We start from the raw sequence: 24,445 nt of genomic DNA on the forward strand, positions 1-24,445 counted from the left end.
ACAGTACCTTTTATATTTTAATGTAGGCCTTTATTAAAAGAACATTGCTTGATTGTTAATCTCCATCAAAAGATTCTGCAGGAATGACAAATAAATGACTTCTGAAACCTGAAATGCTATTTTGGCGCAAGGGATACACTGATTTTGAACGTCATTGATTTTTGTTTATAAAGAGAACTAGAATCATCTGCCAAAACCAGGGATATAGATGGATGTCCACCAAAGGCAAGGAGCAATTCTTTAAGGACTAGACCCAAGAGGAACACGATGGCTCCATCTCTAAACCTATTTTTCTAAATGGCCCAATTGAGCATTTGGATACTTTTCAGGCACTTCGGATTCTGTATTACTGCCTTCATTGAGGGGTAATTATCTTATTTGGGTGGATGCATTTACTACTAGCATTTACTCCATTGCAATATGCATGATGGTCTACTGTCGAAATCTAAATTGAGGGAGTAGGCGAGGTTTCTTCAGGTGGGAATCAGTGGATTTCTTCATCTCTCTCTTTTCTGATATAGAAATTTTATCTTAGAAAGCAAGTAGCGGCTGCTTATGATGCACCCTGCTGGGTCCTCTCTTCTCTTCTCTTCTCTTCTCTTCTCTTCTCTTCTCTTCTCTTCTCTTCTCTCTCTTCTCTTCTCTTCTCTTCTCTTCTCTTCTCTTCTCTTCTCTATATCCATCTAAACGTATTGCCATCTTCATAGCTTTATGCTAACCTACTGACCTCCAACCCTGCTGACCCACTCAACTCCTATACCAGCAGTTTGTTATAACTTTCCATGATCTCTTCCTATTCTTTCCTCTACCTGTCCTCTCCACTTCTCCTCCTTTTCTACCCAGCTGGCCATCAGCAGGAGAGTCCTTCTGCATGAGCCTGGTCCTGCTCAAGGTTTCGTCCTGTTAAAGGGGAGTTTTTCCTTGTTGGGTCTCAGGCCCTGGGATTCTGTAAAGCGCCAAAAAACAATTTTGATTTTAACAGACGCTATGAAGCTTGATTGACTGATTGATTGATCTGTCTGTTTAAAAAAAAATACATTTGAATATACCCTTTTGTTTCTCGCCAGGTTGAGGTAGATGAGACCTGCTGAATGTGGGATTCCCATGTCATGAGGCCACTGAAGAATGACAATGAATGCCCTGCTGTCAACCCAAAAACCTGCATGTTTCCAGAACTCCAAAGAACTTATATCTGTTTTTCAGAAGTGGAATATTGCACATATTGCATATTGCATAGATATTGCACAGTTTTGTCAGAGTAAATGCACATTCTAATCATCATTCTGAAGGTGGAGGTCACAGTTACATCTCCCAACAGATGCTTTTAAGAAATGAATTAAGATATATCCATAATTTATTACATCTATATTAAAGCACACAATATTTCTGTAGCTCAGCTAGAAAATTACGGTTTTACTTTCAGTTATGTGTATCGTGGTGTTATTCAATGTATTGGAATTTAGTCACTGACAAATTCAATAATGATATTTATGTAAATGTTGATGTAACCTTGAATTAAAAGCATATGCCAATTAACTTCCTGTCAAATTTAAAACTTTCTTTGTGAAAATTCAATAAAGTCAATAAAATAAATCTCCCTAAAAGAGAAAAGAATAAATAAATATATAACGCCTGTCTATTTTATTGGGTCCTTGCTGGGTCCTTCAGGCGCTATGGACTGCTGTTTCATTCTTCCATCTGATTCGTTCATTTGACAGAGAAAATAGGTGTTTGGTTTTGTGGAAAAGCGTTGTTGTAGTATTGAAACTTGTACACCGCAAGAATGTCAGAGGAACGATCAGAAAGATCTGATGGAAGAATTGTTAAAATGGAAATCGACTACAGTTCAACTGTAGACCAGCGTCTCCCGGAATGCGAAAAAATGGCCAAAGTGAGTATGTTCGAAAAGAGGCCAGCGCTGGCTGAGTCATGGTGCATCACGGTCTGATACCTTCGAAGCTAACGTGTATTAGCATTACTTACGCTGTTTTAAAAATACATGTATGTCTATATATAATCGTAAATTTAGAATCACTACTAAAGTCAGTGCATCTAGATACATTTTTATCACAAAACTTGTTGAAAACAAGGTAGCATGCTAACCGTTTAGCGGATATGCTTTTTAATATATTGGCAGTGTCAATACACTGACGTGCTTGTTGGAATGCCAATAAAACTCAATGATATTTGTGAACATCAAAATCACGTCAAAAGATTTTCATCCTGAATAAATCAATGTTTCACCCATAGGAGGGCAAGCTGCAAGAGGCCATCGAGGGTTTGTTGTCACTGGAGAAGCAAACGCGAACGGTAAAATGATTGAACTTGTTTTGATATCTTTAAGGCGGATGACGTTTTTGTTTAAGCAATATGGTGTTAGACATTTATAAAGTCTAAGAATATTTTATTTCAATAGCTGTGTCCTTAAAAGCAGTGGATTTCCAGATAATTTGATATGATGTTATTGATAAAAGTAGTGAATTTACTAAGAACAGTAAAATTATTGGTGTTTTTTGAACCTCTGACTTCTGTCAGGCATCAGACATGGTGTCCACCTCCAGAATCCTTGTGGCTGTGGTGCAGATGTGCTATCAAGCTAAAGACTGGGATGCCCTGAATGAAAACATCATGTTGCTCACCAAAAGGAGGAGTCAGCTTAAACAGGTTGATTACTAATAACTCTTTACTAATCTAAATGGTGGTTGAAAAATAAAATCATTGTGATCCAATACCCCCCCCCCCCCCCCCCCAACTCGTTTCTTTTGGCAATATAAACAGTTGTGTAAATGTCATTGAAGTGAAAGAAATAATGTAAAGTCATATTGTAAAGTAATACTCAGATGCCTTATCTCTCTGTGTCCTCATCAGGCTGTTGCCAAGATGGTGCAAGAGTGCTACAAGTATGTGGATGCTGTGACAGACCTCAACATCAAGCTAAGACTTATTGACACACTTCGCACTGTGACAGCTGGCAAGGTTTGTTCTTTTATTTAGATTTCTGACAATGTGTACTCTACTGGAAAAAACGGCCAGGTCCCACCTTCTTTCCTGCTAATGTTTTAAGAATGCTGTCATCATAGATCTATGTAGAGATTGAGCGTGCAAGGCTAACGAAGACCCTGGCCAATATCAAGGAGCAGAGTGGAGATGTCAAAGAGGCAGCAGCCATTCTTCAGGAGCTGCAGGTATTTCATGAACCCAGCTTGCAATTTTTGACAGGTAAAATTGGCACACAGCTCTGTTTGAGATGTTGTTTTCAACCTTGGTTCTCTCCTGCATGCTTAGGTTGAGACATATGGCTCCATGGAAAAAAAGGAGAAAGTGGAGTTTATACTTGAACAAATGAGACTTTGCATTGCTGTTAAAGATTACATCCGCACCCAGATCATCAGCAAGAAGATTAACACCAAGTTCTTTCAGGAAGAGGGCACTGAAGTAAGGAGATATCTGACATGTTGGCTTTCATATAACACTGAACTGTTTTGTGAAGTTAAATTGACAGGATGGTTTGGTTTGCCGTCTGTGTGATCTCATTAGTAACACTGTTACTAAACACAGGGTTTTGTCTTATTGTAATATATCAGGAATCAAAGTTGAAGTACTACGACCTAATGATCCAAGTGGACCAGCATGAGGGCTCTTACCTTTCTATCTGTAAACATTATCGTGCCATCTATGACACCCCCTGTATCTTAGAGGACAGCAGCAAGTGGCAACAGGTATGTGAGTCTTTAATGTGTGGTTTACTGTGGTTTAGTCAGTGCCCACAGCAAGCGAGGAGGTTGTAGATGTAAATATACAATCACAACTATGAATGTAGATGCCATTGGAGTCATGTGGTCACATTTTTACTTGGGGCATTTTCAATTTGTGTTTAATTTTGTTGTTTGTCAGTAGTTGAAATAAGATACAAATATTTTAATTTAACTTAAATGAATAAATGATTGCGTATCACCTTATTTTGCTTACATGCACCCCAACAAAACACAGTTATTTAATATAGGACATCTAAAAATAGGTCGCCAAACAGTTGTAAGTTCTAATTGGTTTTTTTGAGGTGCTTTTCATGAAAATATGATTTTCATATGTATGCTTCGTCTCCGTTGTTTTTCAGGCCCTGAAGAGTGTGGTGCTGTACGTTATCCTTTCCCCTTACGACAATGAGCAGTCGGACCTTGTGCACAGAATCAGTAAAGACAAAAAACTTGAAGAAATCCCCAAATACAAGTACGACAATCCTGAGAACATTGATTCCATCAGATCGATTCGTCTTATGAGACGTGGGTATAAGTTTCACGTTTTCGTTTGCAGGGATCTTCTGAAACAGTTCACCACAATGGAGCTGATGCGCTGGACCTCACTGGTCGATGATTATGGAAAGGAGCTGCGAGACGGCTCCCCTGACAGCCCTGCCACCGATGTCTTTTCCTATTCAGAGGAGGGAGAGAAGCGGTGGAAGGATCTGAAGAACAGAGTGGTGGAGCATGTGAGTTGACATCTGTTGCTGCTTTTCCACTGGCAGCCCCGTTTGCCCCTGTGAGCTACAGTATTTGAGCCCAGTGTGGTTAAGGATAATGTGTGTGTGTCGTAAATGCTGACAGAGTCCCACAGCAGTTGTCACTGGCACGGCGTAACATTTGGTTGAAAATCAGATTTTATATGCCATGCATGTGTTTTTATCTTCCTGAAAAAGTCCCATGCCTTTTAGCATCTGTGTAAAGCTGAGCCAGCTCAGGAGAGAGTTCTGCTTGCTCTGAGCAGACTGATTTGGGCAGACACACATTGGCCCCACTCTGGAGAAGGTCCATCTTGACCGCTACTCAGTTCAACAAAGGAGCTGATGGAGAAGCAAACTGACGTGGCATGGTCTGGTTTCATGTGAATAAGGGGCATGAGCATCTAACCATACACTAACGCAGGTCTGATATGGGGCAAAATATTAGATCAATTTCAAATTTAGTGTCGAAATATTGTAATAATATCAGTGGGCTCAGGAGAACAGAGTGACTGAACCTCATCGGATCTTTAAAACAAGTCACTTTTACTGTCCTTGTTTGTCTTTTTAATACTTTTAGCATCCTGTCTGGTTATTCTGACCATGCAGCTCCTAAACTGGAAGTATGCTGTAAACTCTTACAAGTTGGTGTGTATTAATGTTGTTCTGCTCGTTTCTCTAGAACATCCGAATAATGGCCAAATATTACACCAGAATCACAATGAAGAGGATGGCAGGACTCCTCGACCTCTCTGTTGATGTAAGCAGCACTAATACTCCAAAGATTCTTAAATCTGAAGCTCAGAAAAACACTTAAGTGTGACTTTATGACTCTTGTCGTTCACTAATGGATTCACTTTTTGTTTTTATTTTAAAAAATCCGTATCCATTGTATAAGTATGAGCAAATGAGTCTCTGCTTGTATTTCAAGACAGCTGGTGTTAGATTTAATATTTATTGAATGAATATGAAACACAAAGGTAATAATGTAAGACTAATAGTAAATAAAAATGTTCTTATCTATTCCTCAAGGAATCTGAGGAGTTCCTCTCCAGCCTTGTTGTAAACAAAACCATCTATGCCAAGGTGGACCGAATGGCCGGCATCATTAACTTTCAGAGACCCAAAGACCCCAACGACCTGCTCAACGATTGGTCCCACAAACTCAACTCGCTCATGTCTCTGGTCAACAAGACCACGCATCTTATTGCCAAGGAGGAGATGATTCACAACCTGCAGTGAATTGGCAACAAGTTGCTGCTATTGTCTTTTTGGTTATCATTTGTCTGTTTTTCTTCTGCTTGATTCTTTTTGAATTTGCAGTATGTTAACTGGGAATACAACATTTCCCAAATAATTGGGGGAGAAAAACATTTGCAACACATAACCAGTACCTGAAACCTTTTTGTTTTATCTAGAGTCCAGTAAACACCGACAACCAACATGTCAGTAGCTTCCACTCGGGCAAAATTTCTTTATCAAAATGTCTGTAAAACTTGAAAGTGTTTGTGGAGCAATGTAAACAATAAATCCATCACATTCGGTGAACTGATAGTGCAGCTTCTAATTATGACGGGAAGTCGTTTATCACTGCAGACAGTTGTCAACAATGCTCAAGAGGTTTCTGCTGCATCTGAATAAATCACATGAAATCTCTTTTTTTTTCTCCGCTCCTGCAGTTATACACTTGATCTCAGCTCATTTTAAGAATCTGACCAGAACATCTGAAATCATGTCTGAAGAAAACATTCATTTTCTTACACTTAGACTGGATTAACTATGTAACTCAAGGCTGTAGTTGCTTTAACTTAAACACATTTTGCATGTACACCCATTTAATTTCAGTTACTGGAGACATTTGAAAATTCTGATGGATGTTTAAAAAACCTCAAATATTTATATGGAGACCAAACTAACTTGATAATCTTCGTAAGCATTGACTCATTTTCAGCCATTTTAGGCGTCTTTATGCATGCAAAGCCACAAATTATAAGAATAAAAGAATACTTTGAGCTCATGCATGTGTAATAACGCCCTGTTATATTGTTATTCACTTCAAATGTGGCCATTCCTGGCTGGCTGTGTAAAGGAAGAGAAGGGGGAGATAGGGCAGGAGAGGACAGAAAAATGGACACACAACAAAGAAAGCCTAAAACACTGGAAAGTTGACAAATGCTTATTAACAGCTCCTGTTGTGCTCATCTCTGAGGGCCAAACACATTCTATTTCTGCAACTATTTGCTCTACAAAAACTTGATATTTTTTAACATGTTTACCTGCACCCAATGTTACAAAAACTGTTTTTATATCACGCATAATGTGGAAAAAAATATATAGTGTCAACGTACAGGTTTAATAACAATTACATTGAAAATAATAAAGAACAGAGCCACACCTGCTAAGTATAGATCAGAATAGCACATTTAGATAAAACTGAAAGACAGAATTGAAATGAAGTTCAAAGTCTGTTTCGGAATCAGAATATCTCCCGGTTCAGAACCAAATTCTCACCACCGTTTGAGTGGGTTTAACCGAAAGTGTGTCCGTTATTTCAAAATAAAAGATTTCCGCCGCGGGACTCGATTCTTCCTTGTACTATAGAAATATAGTCTCTCGATGCAGTCAATGCGATCAGAATTGGTATTTGTGAAAATATATTATATTTCTGACTTTTTCCATCCGAAAAGTAGGAAAATAGGTTAGAGGAAAATTCCCTATTTAGTTGTATGTAGAAGGAAATACATGAGCCATTCATGACTTAGATCGTAAAATAACACTGTATGTAGGAGTGTGACACCTAAAAACATATTATAAGCAAGAATTTGACCGATTTATTTCGACGTGATTTGAAAGAACAAATTGTTTCTGACTCCCGCCATGAACGTGGTAATGCTGTGCCCCGATGGGCCTGAAGGGGGCGCTTGACCCTCAGTCTTCACTCACTACTGGGTGAACCAACAGAGAGCTTTGTGCCGAAAACTAACCCAACCTGTGTCAGACTAATGAATTAAAACGGCCCCACTTGAGAGGTAACTATTACCGGCGAGACGCTAGCCAGATATACCGACTCTTTAATCGTGGTTTTATATTTGTAGATGGATTAATATTGCATTTGTTTAGGGGTGCTAAAATCTCTGGAAGCAAGTTAGTGGTGTGAGAGGAGGGCTCAAGGCTACGGTAGCTGCCCTTCCTCCTGGAAACTAGCGGCAGTACACAGCGATGCGTTAAAGTTAAAAAGACAGTAACAAGTAAATTAGCTTCGTTTTTAAACTTCATAAAGTTGTTGCACTTGTTTGGAACCTTTTTTATTTTACTATGAGGTTGGTCATTTAGGCATATATTTGAATATACTTAACTTGCTTCAGTGATTGTAGCTGGTGATGTGATGGGTACCTGGACAGTTTGAGGCCTAGGCTAGCAGAAGTAGGCTAACCAGTTAGCGTGAGCGGCTCCGGTGTATTAGCTGCTAGCTGCTAATATTAGGTCCTTCCCGTAAAACGCCAGTGGTTCTCCTGTGATGTTTGCTATCGAGCTAATTTGCTAAACCCTCTGACATACGCTGGCTGCTCGTGTTTTTGGATCCCTCATGGCACAATTTACCGTTTCACCCATCCACAGGGTCAGCGAATCTTTATCCGTGGTGGTTTCTGGAGCTATATAATAATGGATTAGAAATTAAGGCGAACTGTGGAGTTGATTTTAGCTGGCGTGCTTTAGCATGCGAGCTAATAATATGCACAATGCTGTATTATTGTTGGCTTGGCTTTTTGCCCTCAATGTCTTCCACGCTGGTTTATTATCCACTACAGCTACACGCTGCTATCAGGTTTAGTGATCGAAATATGTGGTAAACAAATGAAAATTAGGTTTGCAAATATGATTTTTGATAAGTGCAATAGCATGTTGGGTTGAACTTTTGTTTTCTGACCCATAGAGGCCAGTAGAAGACCGTCTGGACGAGACAGCAACGAGTATGGAGTTCCCACAACAGCAGAAAGCAGCGGGGGAAGGAAAAATCACTTATCCTCCTGGAGTGAAGGAGATCACTGATAAAATAAGCAACGATGAGGTGGTGAAGCGATTGAAGGTATTGTAATCATTCTACATAGTTGGCATGCTGAGGTTTAAGGGTTGGGAGTGATAAGGTGATGGCAAGAGTCTGTGGAGTTTGGGTTATAACTTTGAATAAAAGGGGCCTTAAAGCCAGCCCAGTGTCTCCTGTCAGGACGGCGTGTTTCTAGTTTTCTGTCCTCTGTCCATTTCCTGTGCTGTACGATCAGGTTTTATAGTTACTTAAATACAATCATCTAAAGTTAAGTAAATGAGTTGGTCCAGAACTCTCAGTATCTGAAACACAAAGTTCTTTGGACAACAAGGCGGGGACGCCTTGTCCTTTGGTTTGTTTTAATACAGCAGAATCTCTTTGAATGGGATTGGAATGACACACGATGGTTTCAGATCAGAATCATGGAGTTTCTGCACCTAAGAGAGACAAATCTCCCATCACACGTCAATAACAGGACCGTGCTTTGTAAAAATGCCAACAGTTGAAAAGCAAGTTTGGTTTTCCTGTTGTTGGAGGAAGGCTTTGTTTGTATGTGGATTCGTGCTGATAGGTAACAGGAAGTTTTGCAGTTAATAGTGCAAATAATGCAACACTGACAGACAGAGTCGAACCTATCTCAGCAGTTTTACTCTGCACAACTCAGTCAGGCCTCTGTCTTTGAGGTTTTTGCAAAACATACTGTAGATGTTAATATTTTAATCATCAGTCAAGGAACATCAGAGATCAACAGTGTTTCCGTTGGCTGCCGTCAGGAACATGTTGGGGCCTTGATGGCCAAAAGTTGTTCACTGTTGTTGAGACTTCAGTCAGTTGAGATTTACAGGTTACTCCAGTTTACTCCAGCTTAACATTTACTTCCTGTCTATTCCCATGTGAATAATACTGCACCAGAGTCTGTACTTTGATAATCCTGTCAGTTAAAGTCACACCTTCAATTAGATTTGCAGTTAATAATTACAGTATGTTTTATCTGTAACACTGGGTTTGGTCCTGTGGTTTTGATGTAGCAGCAGTCTCAGCTCTAGAAAGGACGCAACCATATTTTTGAGTCTCTGTTCTTCCCATTTGACTCATGTCACGTTGAGCCTGGGCGACAATGTTCCTGGGTTTATCGTAGGTGTTTTGGACAGGAAGAATCCATCATTGTCATTTATTTTCTCCAGGAATCTCTCAGAAATGGCCCTGCTGACATGGGCACATTGGCAGTAGATCCTAGGGGTCGTGTGCAGATCTGCAGTGTATATTGGTACTGGGGGGGGTTATCATGCTGGGGAAGCTCCTTTAGGCTGTGTCCTTATAATGCAATTAGGTTTTAGTGTACAGTATGTGCATTTGTCCCTTGGAGACATGAGATATTGTGTGTCAGGTTGTTATTACATTTTCTGCACAGCATTGACGTGTTGATGACACAAGGTTTCACAATCGAGTTCACAAGCTATTAAATATAGATTCCTAATCTTTTTGGTTATCATATATTAGAAAAATGGACTATCCATTTACAAAATGAACATTATATTTACTGCATGCAGCTGCAACATTTCCATATAGTTTAAACAGTGGAGCTACAGAAATACAGCTGTTGTCTGGTAAAGACTTGTAGAACTTTAAATTGATTTAGAACTGAGGGTTGATTATGGGAGTTAGCAAGCCAAACCATCACTATGCTAGCCCTATTGAACCACGGGCATGGACAACACTTGTTAAGTCTGACTTGAAATCGGAATCCACTGGTTGATTTTCTTGAAACTAGCTGCATTATTAAAATGGATTAAATTGAACGCCTCTTAAATGAGTCCCACGCCTCTCAGATGTAGACAGCTTTCACCAGCTGGGCTCCAATGGTTCGAGCTACGAATGACAGAGGTGTGTGTGTGTGTGTGTGAGAGCGTGTGTGAGTGAGCATAGGTCTCTGCGGTCCGCTGGAGCTGTTGGCCCATCCCCCACCACTCAGATCAGCCCCGTTCAGTGAGCTACGCTGTGCTGTGTTAGCGTGCTCATGTGCACGCTATGGTTTTAGAGGGAGAAATAGTTTGAAGTCGAGCTTATTATAATTATCACTTTACAATTATTTAAGCAGATCCTGCAACAAGAGTGTTTGTGGTGATTCCTCCCCCGAGTCCTTCAAGTCTGAAAACTACAAATAGCTACTGCAGTGTTGTTTAAAACGGTGGTTCATGACTTTCCGTTCAGCCAGTCAACATAACTGCAGACAATAATAAAGGAAACATTTTTAATGTGGACTAAAGAGCCGTTTATGACAATGCACACCACTGTTCTAATTTAAGTTTAAAGTAGTTAAGAGGACTCCAAGATAAAAACACAAATATTCTGCATACGATACGAGCTAAATATTATTTTTTAGACAAATAAGAAACTGAACCCAGAAAATAGTCTTAACTCATGAATCACCAGAAATCTTCATATGTTCTGTGGTCCCATACTGCCTCGATAACACTTGGCATCCTAAAACATATCTTAAAACATACATAAATAATGTACTTTACAAGTTTTTTGATAACCATTATGTTTTAGCATGAGTAGAGATAATAGAGAAACGACAGTAATTTGGCTAATTTTATTAGACCCAAAGTGACCTGACAATCCAGTGTGTTTCCCCAGGGATCAATCATTATAATCTTAGCCCTGCTGAGGTTGACTCTATTGCTGAAGATGTAGCAACCTCACTGAGAATCACGCTTGATTCTGTTGCCCCCCTGAAAAAGAAAATAGTAAATCAGAGGAGGTGTACCCCCTGGTATAATACACATATCAGGACCCTCAAGCAGAAAGTGCGAAGACTGGAAAGGAAGTGGCATTCTTGTAAAATAGACAGCTATCATGTAGCCTGGAAAGACTGTCTATTAGTTTACAAAAAGGCCCTTTGCAAGGCTAGAACAGCTTATTTTTCTTCTTTAATTGAGGATAATAAGAATAACCCCAGGTTTCTTTTCAGCACTGTGGCCAAATTAACCAAGAGTCACCGTGTTTTAGATCCACGTATCCCTTCTTCCCTTAGTGGTGAAGACTTCATGAGCTTCTTCACTGATAAAGTTCTAGCTATCAGAGAGAAAGCTAACCAGGCCAACCCAACAACTGGACCATCACCAGATGTGCTGACTCTGGGAACATACAGGTTCTCCAACGAGCCCTTAAACTCCTTCAGCCCTATATATTTTTCTGAGGCGTCATCGCTAATTCAGAAATCCAAGACCACCACATGTCTTTTAGATCCCATCCCAACACACCTGTTGAAGGGTGTTTTACCATTGATAGGCAGTTCTATCCTGGACCAGATCAATGGTTCTTTAGTGTCAGGTTATGTACCCCAGTCCTACAAGGTGGATCACTGTATCCTGATGTCTTAGCAAACTATAGGCTGATATCCAACCTTCCTTTTATCTCTAAAATTCTTGAGAAGGTGGTGGTGACTCAGTTACTGGAGCACCTGCAGAGGAACAGCCTGTTTGAGATGTTTCAGTCAGGCTTTAGAGCTCACCACAGCACAGAAACAGCACTTCTTAAAGTCACTAATGATCTTCGTATAGCTTCAGATCATGGACTGGTCTCTATGCTGGTTCTGCTGGATCTCAGTGCTGCTTTTGATACAGTTGATCACAGCATCCTGTTACATAGACTGGAACATGTGATTGGGATTAAAGGGACAGCACTAGACTGGTTCAGATCATATTTGTCTGATAGATACCAGTTTGCTCATGTCCATGGTGCTCCCTCCTCATACAGTAGGGTTAGCCATGGAGTTCCTCAAGGTTCTGTACTTGGACCAATCCTCTTCACACTGTACATGCTTTAGTTAGTCCATGCATTTGTTACTTCCAGGCTGGACTATTGTAATTCTTTATTATTAGGATGTCCAAACAACTCTTTAAGAAGCCTCCAGGTGATCCAAAATGCTGCAGCTAGAGTTCTGACAGGTATTGATAAAAGAGATCACATAACTCCTGTAATGGCGTCTCTTCATTTCCAGTGGAGGAAATGCTGGTTTTACCGTCCTTTCCTCAAAGCTCTAAGTGGTGTGATCATTACCAGGAGCTTTGTGGTGATGGATGGCCTAAATCATGAACAAGAATTGAAAGTGACACTAAATGAAAATCAATTATTTGAAGCCTCAGACTGAGATTCATGTTCAGTCTGAACACGTGTCGCGTCAAATACTGCCATTAGGACCAACAGTTCACAAGGTTTAAAATCCTCTTTAAAGACTATTTTGATGCACACCTTCAGAACCTTTACTATTTCTGCTGACTCAGATAGATTCTATTAATTCTTTCTCATTTGTTTTTAATTGCTTCCTTCCTTGAACAGATTCTGGTCCTCAAGATTTCTGTTGGTGTATTTCTGCATCTGTCTTTACAAACTGCAGTTTTAAACTCATTAAACAGATCAGTGAAGTCCTGCAACATGTTTAGAATAGCACAGAAATCCTCATCATAACATGATTTAATCCTCTCGTGTTGCAACAGTGCAGATTTGGGAGACCACTCATAGTAATTCATTGGTTTATAAGTCTCATGTGTGATTCTGTTTTTTGATAATCGGTCCCGTCTGACCCTTCTGCTTTGCCCTGCTGTTCCACAGATGGTGGTGAAAACCTACATGGATATGGATCAAGACTCTGAAGAAGAGAAGCAGCAGTATCTCGGCCTGGCTCTCCACCTTGCCTCAGAGTTCTTCCTCAGGAACCCAAATAAAGATGTACGGCTACTGGTGGCCTGCTGCCTGGCTGACATTTTTAGGATCTACGCTCCCGAGGCCCCGTACACGTCCCACGACAAACTCAAGGTGTGAAACAGATTTTGGACAGCTGCAAACAATTCGCTCTGAAGTAATAAATTTCAGGCTCTGAGAAATACGATTCAGCATCAATCATCTGCGTTTAATCACCCGCTGTGCCTGTGGGGCTGACACGTGCCTGCAGGTTTCACCAGCTTTTGCTATAAAATAAATCAATCACCGAATTATCACCGTCAGTTTTTCTGCACAACCAGGATAAAAGCCCAGGCTTTAGGTTAAACGGGGCTTTATTACAGAAAACCCCTCTTGCGCCACTCATTATGATCAAAGTTCTCTCCGTCACAAGTTTAAACATACCAGTGTCTCTTCTCCAGGAAATCTTCCTCTTCATCACCAGGCAGTTAAAGGGCCTGGAAGACACCAAGAGTCCTCAGTTCAACAGATACTTTTACCTACTGGAGGTTTGGGACTCATTTAAGATTTGAATGATCGAGAAAGTGGAGAGAAAGCTGCAAATGATATTTATGTGTCTGTTTAGAATCTGACGTGGGTGAAGTCTTACAACATATGCTTTGAACTGGAGGACTGCAACGAGATCTTCATCCAGCTTTTCAAAACCCTGTTTTCTGTTATCAAGTAAGTTGCTTTTAAACCGCTCTTATTTTCCCTTTAGGCTTTTACAGCAGCATTAAGTCTTATTTTAAAGACAACATCGCAGCAGGAACCTTTTTCTTTGTTCTTTGGTTTATCAGAAATAACTGGTTCCTCTTTCTCCTCAGTAACAGCCATAACCAGAAGGTGCAGATGCACATGATGGATCTGATGAGTTCCATCATCACGGAGGGAGATGGAGTTACTCAAGAATTGCTGGATACTATTCTCATCAACCTCATTCCTGCACACAAGGTAGGAGACTGGGAAGGCCCTGCAATCAGACAAGAGTAGCTTTCTGTGGGTCACTTTGATCTTTAAGGCTTTTTAGCCTTGTGCTTAGCTGCTACTGCTGCTATGAATTAATGTACAGTTTGGTTTTGGCATTAAACATGAAGCTATAAATATTCATTTCATTGGTATTTTTAATCTCTGTTGGTGGGCAGACGCATCATATCAGTTCACTTCTTTCGCCCTTACCACATTCTCTTGATGTCATAACCACGTTTGTTATATTTGCCTCACTGTGGCCCTGAATAAAATCACAAGTTTGCCTGAGTCCCAGAAGGGATGGTGACACCTGGTGTCGTACTGACATACATGCTACCGATTTAAGATGATGTGTATTTTAACCTAAACCTGCTCCTGATTTTTAGTATGGATAAGATTACATATGTGTTGTTACTTCATAAAGGCTCAGAATTACTGAGCACAGCATGTGGGTGGGTGTTCTGCCACATATGGCCTTGGAATGTATAGGCTTGTAACATATAAAAGTAACTGTTATTGTTTTTCATCTGCTAAATTAGTTCTGTCCAATAATTAATAAAAATATTCCTTTTATGGGTAGAGGATGCTTGTAGGAGCTCAGGAGCTTCTTTATATAAAGGTTTATTTGGGAAGGCTGTCAGTTTTAAAAATGAGACTACTTGATCTTTTCTAATCCCCACCATTACTTGACACGACTAACCTAATGTTTAACTTTCTTTACCACAGAATCTGAATAAGCAAGCATACGATCTCGCCAAAACTCTGTTGAAGAGGACTGTCCAAACCATAGAAACATGCATTGCAAATGTATGTAACTGCCTTTGTAGCTTTCCCTTTTACTTTACATGTAGTTTGTTGTGTTATGTATGAGGTGATAATGCATTTTTCCCTCTTCCAGTTCTTTAACCAGGTTTTAGTGATGGGCAAGTCATCAGTCAGTGACCTGTCAGAACACGTCTTTGATCTCATCCAGGAGCTTTTTGCTATTGACCCGATGCTGCTTACTTCCGTCATGCCACAGCTGGAATTTAAACTAAAGGTTAATACCAACCTCATATTCAATCTACAAGCGATGGTTGATGTCCCTGAAGGACCCACAACTAAATATGTCTCACATCAGTCTACATGAAGTTACTTTGTTTTAACAACAGTTTATAAAAAGCTGTCCAGTGGTTCCCCTAATCATTACTGTAATTACCGTTCCCCGAATCATTACCGTAATTTCTGGACTACAGAGCGCACCTGATTAAAATCCGCATAATCTAATTTTAGAAAGAAAATCAATTTTGTACTTATACAAGCCGCACCGGATTTTAAGCCGCAGGTATCCCACGTAGTAATATGAAAAATTAGAGCGAAAACATTCACTACCGGTATATGTTTTTATTACCGTAAGAGACGACTCACTGATGAGTGACAGACACGTAAGAAATGACAGCCACTCTTTTCACTTCTATGTTTATACAGAGACCTTAAATCCAATTTTCATCACGTCAGGATTTTTTAACTTTTAATTTAATCTGTTTAGCAACATAAATATATTGTACCGGTAAATGCTTTTTTTTCTAACGGTGTCTGTAATGCAGCTACCTTGAAATATACATTTGTATCAGCTACACACAAATTACATTGTTTATGCTTTTTTACTTAAACAATGAACAATCTAAAACACCCCGATGGCCCACGTCTAACATCTTCTATTTTCATCGTGGTGGCGATTGCTTTTGCCTTCAGTCTGATTTGTGCAGTGGAAACACCACGGCCGCCTGCTCTCTGCGTGTTCACCCAGTCTTCCAGAATGTTTTCAAGCTCGGGCCACCTGCTATGTTTACGTCTAAAAGCTTTTGTCGTCTTTTTGCTTTCGATCAGTTCTTCATGCTGGCGTCTCCACCTTCTCACCATCGATTACCGTAATGTATGCCAAGATTACGTGCGCCAGCTCGATTTGCTTCTTCAACCGCCAGAGTGATCGCTTTTAACTTAAAAGCCGCATCATATGCTTTTCTTCTAGTATTTTCCATGTTGATGAGGGTTAGTAAAAATAACTGACTCACAATAGTTGTGATAGTGCGCCACAAAAAAAAAACATAAATAAGCCTCACCGCAGAATAAACCGCAGTGTTTAAAGTGTAGAAAAAAACTAGCGGCTTATAGTCCTGAAATTACGGTACCTTTATTTGTGTCATCCAGTTAAGCCATGAGTGCCTCAGGCTTTCAGCAAACATACCACAAAACTATGCAAGTCTTTGTCACACTTGAGCGGTTTGTCAAAGGCTGCTTTTGTAATATTGTAGCATTTCATTCTTTCTATTGCTGTCAGTTAAAAGTTGTTTTCTGCCTCCCTCTCTCTCCCCTCTGCTCCTGCATCATAGAGTAACGATGGCGAGGAGCGACTTGCGGTGGTTCGATTGCTAGCAAAGTTATTCGGGGCCAAAGACTCAGAGCTGGCATCACAGAACAGACCCCTGTGGCAGTGCTTTTTAGGACGGTCAGTCACTTGTGCTCATTGTCGGTTCCATTCAATAAATATAAGAAGTGTTTTGGGTTACATTTCACTGGTGTCTTCCTCAGGTTCAATGATATCCATGTTCCAGTCAGGCTGGAGTGTGTAAAATTTGCAAGCCACTGCCTCATGAACCACCCGGACCTTGCCAGAGACCTGACGGGTGAGACCTTTTACACTGTTTTCTGCCTCTGCTATATCATTTAGACTTTCCCAACTACATTCTTTCCCTTTGATCATCCTCCTCAACCAAAACCTTCATGTTGTCCAATCAGAGTATCTGAAAGTTCGGTCCCATGACCCAGAGGAAGCCATCCGTCATGATGTCATCGTCACCATCATCAACGCTGGGAAGAAAGACCTCAACCTGGTTAATGACCAGCTGCTGGGCTTTGTACGGGATAGAACCTTGGACAAAAGGGTGAGACAAGCTCAGCACAGAACACTGCTGCAGAAATCATGACATTCTTCATTCCTGAAGAATCGTAATAGAACTTCCCTCAATTTTATTACTTTTCTGTGCTTTCTCATACCCCAGTGGCGAGTACGTAAGGAGGCCATGATGGGTTTGGCTCAACTTTATAAGAAATACTGTCTGCACCACGAGGCTGGAAAAGAGTCAGCCCAGAAGATCAGCTGGATCAAAGACAAACTGCTGCACATCTACTATCAGAACAGCATCGATGACAAGTAAATAAACATGTTTCAAAGTAACCATTCAATCAAAACATTTTAAATTGCTTCTCAGACTTAACAAATATATTTTAACAAGAAAGATGACATCAGATCCATCAGTACTGTCTGGAACAGATCACTGAATGAACCGGTTAGGAGCGCTGACAGGAGAAGATTTATTTACTTTGACTCAAAACCATCTTTTACCAATAATTGCACATTGTGGTCACAGTGAACTGAAGAAAGGGCTTTCAAATGTAATACCAAACTTGAGTTATAAATCAGGTTTTTTTTGTGTCTAATCATTTTAGCTGCCAAGAATCCTGCTTTTAAAAAATAAACTTCATTTTCAAGATTTCTCATGATCTGTGACACTGAACAGTTGTATCAAGACAATGATTCAGCGACCAGGTCTAATTATAAACCAGCATAAAAGCACATTTATCCAGTCTGTCTCCATATGTTATTACTAGTCAGTAGTAGGAAGAGGAAATTCTGTGTATTATGCCCTCAAGTTGAAACAGGGATGTTATCTGGTTTAACTGTCCTGTCTGCTGTAGGTTGTTAGTAGAGAAGATCTTTGCTCAGTACATGGTCCCTCACAGTCTGGAAACAGAGGAGAAGATGAAGTGTCTCTACTACTTGTACGCCTGCCTGGACACCAATGCCGTCAGGTCAGAACACTATGGTGTCAATCATTTGGAATGATGTAAACATGTCTTCTTTTGTTTTTTCCTTCTCTTTCTAAATAGATGTACTTCAACATTCCCACCCTTAGTGTGCCCACATGCAGCAAACGTAACTTCACTCAATTTTTTGATTTACAGAGCTCTGAACGAGATGTGGAAGTGTCAGAACATGTTAAGAGGTCTGGTGAAAGAGTTGCTAGACCTCCACAAGCTGCCAGTGGTGAGATAACATATACTAACAATCTCAAGTACTGCTACATGTGTCATCCTCAACATTCAGCATCTATACAACTGACATTTTCCTCTTCCTGACTCTTCTTGTTGCCAGTCTGAGGCCAATAACACAGCTATGCTTGGGAAGCTAATGAATATTGCCAGTGAGTAGGAACTACATACCCACCTCCACCCCCCATACACAGACTTTTTCTTCAAAATGGCGTTTCCTGTTTACAGAGAACCTGCCAGATGCTGGGAAAGCCCAGGACTTCATGAAAAAATTCAACCAGGTTCTCGGTGAGGATGAGAAGCTCAGACTCCAGTTAGAGATGCTCATTAGTCCCACCTGCTCCTGCAAACAGGCTGAAACCTGCGTGGTGAGTAAATATTACTTGCATAGGGAGAAGAGGCAGCTTTAAATCCTAAAGATCATTTTGTTCTTATGAGCTGATGTGAGCATTAATGCTGTTGCACAAATTAATCTCCACTCTCAGCCAGGCCTTATGTTACTAATTCATGTTCAGTTTAAGTGAATACCAAAAGGTGATGGGCACTTTTTTAAACCCATCATATCAACTATATTAACTTGTTAATAAGGAACTTCGATGGTTGCTGTTTCACCTGTGTACAGAGAGAGATTACTCGGAAGTTGACCTTTCCCAAACAGCCCACCAACCCCTTCCTGGAGATGGTCAAGTTTCTTCTGGAGCGCATCGCCCCTGTCCACATTGACTCTGAGGCTATCAGGTCAGAAAAAAATCCCAACCTCAACACAAGATAAATGTTACTCTTGGCTATAATGATGTGAAGAATGCCAGCTGGGTGTAATTTGTAATACCACCCAAAGGGGTGTTGTTCAGATCAGATTTGAAAGAAATGTGCTGGATAAAAAAAATTACTTTTATTTACCAATATTTCTTACAAAAAACTGCTATAAAGATTTGGCCAATGGGTGTTTTCCTCTCCTAGGAACAATAAAGTAGCTCATTGTGTAATAAAACAGGCTTTTCACATTCACTGAGACACCTGGTGGCAGAAAAGTGTACCTGCAGGCCTGAGTTGAGTGGAACGTTTAACCCTTCACGATGAATGGAAAAACACCCTAGACCCAAAAACATGCATGTATAAGCAGCTTCAGTTTTACTAATGTTCAGAATAGAGTTGCCCAACAGTTACATTTTCTGACAGATGATTAATTTAAATTCATTCACTCACATGTACTTAACAAGTGTTATATTTAAACTAAGAAACAGACATGTTGATCAGAAAGTCTGCTGACTAAGAGCAACTTTATGTAAACTAACCTAGACGCTGCAGTTGTGTTGAAATTTTAAATTAAATTAATAGTTTAAATGGGTTAATAATGACAGCCGTAGTTGTAGGATATCCAAAATGTCTTAGCTATGTCGCACTAAGAGCCTGACTAGTTCACAGAGAGGTATATTTACTCAAGAAGTTGTGCTTTTCAGTGCTCTGGTGAAATTACTCAACAAGTCTATTGAGGGCACAGCTGATGATGATGAGGAAGGTGTCACCCCTGATACAGCCATCCGCTCTGGCCTGGAGCTCCTCAAGGTACTGTTCTAAAATGTCTGCAGCTAATAAATCAGTTCTTTTTGCACATAGCGGATGTTGTCATCACAAGAACAGCAGGATTAATTAAGTGAATGAAAAGCTCATATGGTGTTGTGTCCTCTAGGTCCTTTCATTCACCCACCCCACAGCATTCCACTCCGCAGAAACCTACGAGTCTCTGCTACAGTGTTTGAAGATGGAGGACGAAAAAGTGGCTGAGGCAGCCATCCAAATTTTCAGAAACACAGGACAGAAAATTGAGACGGAGCTACAACAGATACGATCGTAAGGATATATTCCTTACTCTTTATAAGTGACAAAAGGTTGAGTTTGGGTTTTTAGATGAGAGCAGATCTTCACTGAGCACCTGGAGATAGACTGCATTTGTAATGTTTGTTTTTGTGTTTGCATCAGAACTTTGATTCCTATCCTGCATCAGAAAGCCAAGCGTGGAACTCCTCATCAAGCCAAACAGGCTATTCACTGTATCCATGCAATATTTAACAACAAGGAGGTGCAGCTGGCACAGATATTTGAAGTGAGCGACTAATCTAATGTCTACCCAGCCACACCGCTCCGTCGCTGCGGCTTCTTTTGTCTTGCACTACATTATCATTTTTTCCTCTTGTTCTTCCCCACCTCCACCAGCCTCTGTCACGTAGTCTGAATGCGGATGTCCCAGAGCAGCTCATCACTCCACTCGTGTCTCTTGGTCACATCTCTATGCTGGCCCCAGACCAGTTTGCCTCCCCAATGAAGTCTATTGTGGCCAACTTCATTGTGAAGGACTTGCTGATGAATGACAGGGTGTGTGCAGGTCTTAATGCTCACAGACACTTGTGTGGGTGTGATTGAAGATTTAAAGTTAAAACCTTTTTGATATTCATCATTTTACAGTCAGCTGGAGACAAAAATGGGAAGCTTTGGACTACTGATGAAGAAGTTTCACCTGAAGTCTTGGCTAAAGTAAGAGGGAAAGGCCACAGTGGTGTTTGTTACTACTCTGACCTGAGCTGTTTCCTATTTATGTGCTTCTACAATCAACAACATAGTTGTTTGTGGTATTGGAACAGAATTTTTAAGTTATAGAGACCCATGTTTTCTATCCTTGTCGTGCTCGCAGGTGCAGGCCATCAAGTTACTGGTACGTTGGTTATTAGGAATGAAGAACAACCAGTCCAAGTCAGCAAATTCCACCCTGCGTCTTCTGTCAGCCATGTTGGTCAGTGAGGGAGACCTCACCGAGCAGAAGAAGATCAGGTAACTGATTGACTGTAACCTAGCTGTGCTGAGTCCAGATGGTTGTGCACTGAAGGACGTCAGCCGAAGATGTTCTTGTATGTCTTGCTAACACATCTTTGCTATTTCATGTTCCTTCAGTAAGTCAGACATGTCCCGGCTGAGGTTGGCAGCAGGCGGCGCCATTTTAAAGCTGGCTCAGGAGCCCTGTTACCATGACATCATTACACCTGAACAGTTTCAGCTCTGCGGCCTCGTCATCAATGTGCGTTTCCTTTTTACAGTTATAAAGAAGCATTCATTGATTAATTGAATTAGGAATTCCGGCGTTATTCCCTTTGGTTGCCATGAGATTGAAATGATGTGTTTTTCTTACTAAAAGCTGTGTTTGTGTCCACTGTCCTTCCATCCAGGATGAGTGCTATCAAGTTCGTCAGATCTTTGCTCAGAAGTTGCACTTGGCTCTTGTCAAACTGCTGTTGCCCCTTGAGTACCTGGCTGTTTTCGCCCTCTGTGCCAAGGACCCGGTGAAGGAGCGCCGTGCTCATGCCCGACAGTGCCTCCTCAAAAACATTTCCGTCCGCAGAGAGTACATCAAACAAAACCCACTTGCTCAGGGTCAGTGTTCTGTGAAGGCCATGACCATAGTAGCGCTCACGTGCAGTTGAGCTAAATATTATAATTTTTTAAGATTTATTGATTGTGTTCTATTAGATTTGGTTCCATTTAAACACACTGATTTTAAAGTGCTTTATCCTCTTTTACAACAGAAAAACTTGTGTCACTCCTTCCTGAGTATGTTGTTCCCTACATGATTCACCTGCTGGCCCATGACCCAGACTTCACAAAACCACAAGAATATGATCAGCTCAAAGACATCAAAGAGTCAGTCCTGGTTTTGTTACTGTGATCATTCGTATAAAACTCAAAAAACAACCTATTTATAGTGTTTCTCCTTGTCTGTGCAGGTGCCTCTGGTTTATGCTGGAAGTGCTGATGACCAAGAATGAAAACAACAGTCACGCATTTCTTCGAAAGATGGTTGAGAACATCAAACTGACCAAGGATGCACAGTGTGCCGATGACGTAAAGGCCAATGAGGTTATCACGCACGTCTGGAGCGCAAATGGGTTTATGTTACAGATGATTTTCCGTCTGTATCAGATGGTCGAGGTCGTTGTTTTTATTGTTGTTTCATGTTGCAATTGCAGAAGCTGTACATCGTCTGCGATGTCGCACTCTTTGTTATCGCCAACAAAAGCACTGCGTGTCATCTGGATTCTCCCAAAGAACCTGTCCTGCCCTCCAAATTCTTCCTCTTACAAGACAAGGCAATGCACACTTGGAAGATCCTTTTTAAATTGATGCATAGAAGATACTTGAACAACTCAGAAATACAAGTCTTATGATGATCACAGTTAGTTAATGGAAATGCATGCTTGAGACTAAGTCACATGAAATGTTTTAACAGCTGATTTTTCCTCCAAATTCCATCAACAGGATTTCAAAAATGATAAAGAGTATCTGTCAACAGAGATGAAACAGTTGCTGCTCACTGGAAAGGTAACTAAAATAAATCCTTCCTGAAGGTGTTCTGTGTGAGTTGCTGTTAGATTCAGTTGTTTAGAATTGTGATTGTTTGAGCAGAAAATGGGTGGATATTATAAGTTTAGACTTATTCAACTCAGATTCATGTACGCATCTCAAACTATAATTCTGCTGTCTCTGTTTTTGCACAGCCAAAACCAGCTCCAGTGTTGGCAGCTGTGAACAAACCTATAACAGTACCGGGTAAAAGGGTCTTCCCCAAGACACCCGCGTCCTCGAACACAGTCACTAACACCAGCACAAACTCCAGCCCGCTGAGCTCATCCAGCATCAAGAAGAACAGGTACAGCCGCCACACACACGCTTGTACACACACACACACACAAAATTCACCACCGTTTAGTTTAACTGACATTTGTGTTGTCCCAACAGCAATGACACCACAGAGTCTTCAGCGCAGGAGAACAATGAAAATCCAATCATTAAGAATGAGATGAAGAAGGTAAGGTTGTTATCAGGACACGTACAACATTGTTGTAGCCACTTATTCTGAGTGAGGCTTTCTCATCTGGCCCAGGTGGAGCCAAGTCAGAACGCGACCCCTAAGGCTGAGATGGAGACTCCACCTGTCAAACGTCGCGGCCGTCCACCCAAATCAGCAGCTGCTGCCTCTGGCACGGCTGAAAAAGGAACACCAACAAGCGGCGCGGGCCGAGGGAGGAAAAGAGCGGCTGACTCTAACTCATCGGCAGACTCGGTCAACAGCAAAGTGTCAAAGCAAAAGAATGACGAAGGGTCAAAGCGACAGATCGACTTGCAAAGGTAAAAAGACGGAGTGCAGTGATGTAGAACACAAATCAAAATGAGTGACAGCTAGTGCTCTCTATTAGAGCAACATAGTTGACCTGGCCCAAATCAACACACGATAGTTTTTGTTGTTTTGATTGATTTTTCAAATCTGTGATCTTTCTGTCTGATCCCAAATTTCAGGTAAAGTGGAGTGAAGGTGAACTGGTGCTGTATTGGAAACTCTCCTTGACCCTCCCAGACTTCCACAAGATGGTCCTCTCTGACTCTTTACACTCTCCTGGACACTTCATGGACCTTTCTTAAAACACACATACATCCATGAGCAAACACGCACCTGTGACATTCTAGAAGGTTTTAAATACATTGTAGTCATAATTTGAAGCTCATTGTATGTAGGTCTTATTTTAAAAACTTTTAATTTTTTCCCTTTGTGTTTGTTGCTCTTTGCTTCTTTTGTGGAGCCATTTTTATGAAAAAAGATGGACTTTTTCCAAATGTTGTAACCTGATAATGATTGCTTATTAAATTACTTGGAAAAAACACCCCTCTATTATGTGTCCTCTTGCTCTTCAAGTCACAATTTTTTGATTTCAGGTCATCCTTTCATCTTCTGGGTTTTGTGAATTTGATAAACCAGTCTGTATATTTTATATATCAACTGTAATGTTTGAAGGGCTTTATTTCCAGTATGTTTCGGCAGCATCGCACTGGTGCAGCTTGTTTTTTTTTCCATATATAATTAATGACTTTGAATGCATAAATTATATCCCTGTACAATTATGTGTTCAGGTTTTTATACCATCATCTGTAATTTTATTAGGTAATACTTGTTTTTAAGCATCAAGTGATGGCAACCTTTCAAGGTTTCATTGAGATTTATATTTGTAGTTAATGTATGCCTCTTCTAATATTTGATTTTGTTCAGAAAATAAATGCTTTTAGTTGTCATGGTGACA

At 40.6% G+C, this 24,445-nt stretch overlaps 2 protein-coding genes across 4 annotated transcripts; both read left to right on the top strand.

Moving 5' to 3' along the window:
- The first annotated feature begins 1,690 nt into the window (after positions 1-1,690).
- On the top strand, positions 1,691-6,043 carry psmd12 (proteasome 26S subunit, non-ATPase 12). Its single transcript, XM_057036918.1, has 11 exons — positions 1,691-1,891; positions 2,251-2,310; positions 2,536-2,664; positions 2,869-2,976; positions 3,081-3,185; positions 3,286-3,435; positions 3,585-3,719; positions 4,115-4,227; positions 4,312-4,486; positions 5,178-5,255; positions 5,528-6,043. Exons 1-11 carry the CDS (start codon positions 1,784-1,786, stop codon positions 5,735-5,737), a joined length of 1,371 nt encoding a protein of 456 aa, XP_056892898.1. The 5' UTR covers positions 1,691-1,783; the 3' UTR covers positions 5,738-6,043.
- Positions 6,044-7,377: 1,334 nt separating this feature from the next.
- pds5a (PDS5 cohesin associated factor A) lies at positions 7,378-24,443 on the top strand. Of its 3 annotated transcripts, none has more exons than XM_057036911.1 (33): positions 7,378-7,524; positions 8,430-8,582; positions 13,158-13,361; positions 13,688-13,774; positions 13,852-13,949; positions 14,093-14,219; positions 14,961-15,041; positions 15,133-15,273; positions 16,607-16,722; positions 16,806-16,900; positions 17,013-17,158; positions 17,276-17,427; positions 17,973-18,086; positions 18,240-18,321; positions 18,430-18,478; positions 18,555-18,694; positions 18,949-19,064; positions 19,787-19,892; positions 20,017-20,177; positions 20,307-20,430; positions 20,541-20,699; positions 20,790-20,858; positions 21,016-21,152; positions 21,273-21,396; positions 21,545-21,749; positions 21,902-22,016; positions 22,100-22,232; positions 22,343-22,462; positions 22,632-22,694; positions 22,871-23,022; positions 23,112-23,181; positions 23,257-23,501; positions 23,670-24,443. In XM_057036911.1, exons 2-33 carry the CDS (start codon positions 8,469-8,471, stop codon positions 23,671-23,673), a joined length of 3,849 nt encoding a protein of 1,282 aa, XP_056892891.1. In that variant the 5' UTR covers positions 7,378-7,524; positions 8,430-8,468; the 3' UTR covers positions 23,674-24,443. The 3 variants fall into 3 exon arrangements, with proteins under 3 accessions (XP_056892891.1, XP_056892893.1, XP_056892890.1); XM_057036913.1 differs by lacking the exon at positions 7,378-7,524 and adding an exon at positions 7,664-7,815; XM_057036910.1 differs by lacking the exon at positions 7,378-7,524 and adding an exon at positions 7,972-8,114.
- Positions 24,444-24,445: the final 2 nt, after the last annotated feature.

The sequence above is a fragment of the Takifugu flavidus genome, chromosome 6 (genome assembly GCF_003711565.1).
Source record: "Takifugu flavidus isolate HTHZ2018 chromosome 6, ASM371156v2, whole genome shotgun sequence".
In the NCBI taxonomy this organism is placed as follows: domain Eukaryota; kingdom Metazoa; phylum Chordata; class Actinopteri; order Tetraodontiformes; family Tetraodontidae; genus Takifugu; species Takifugu flavidus.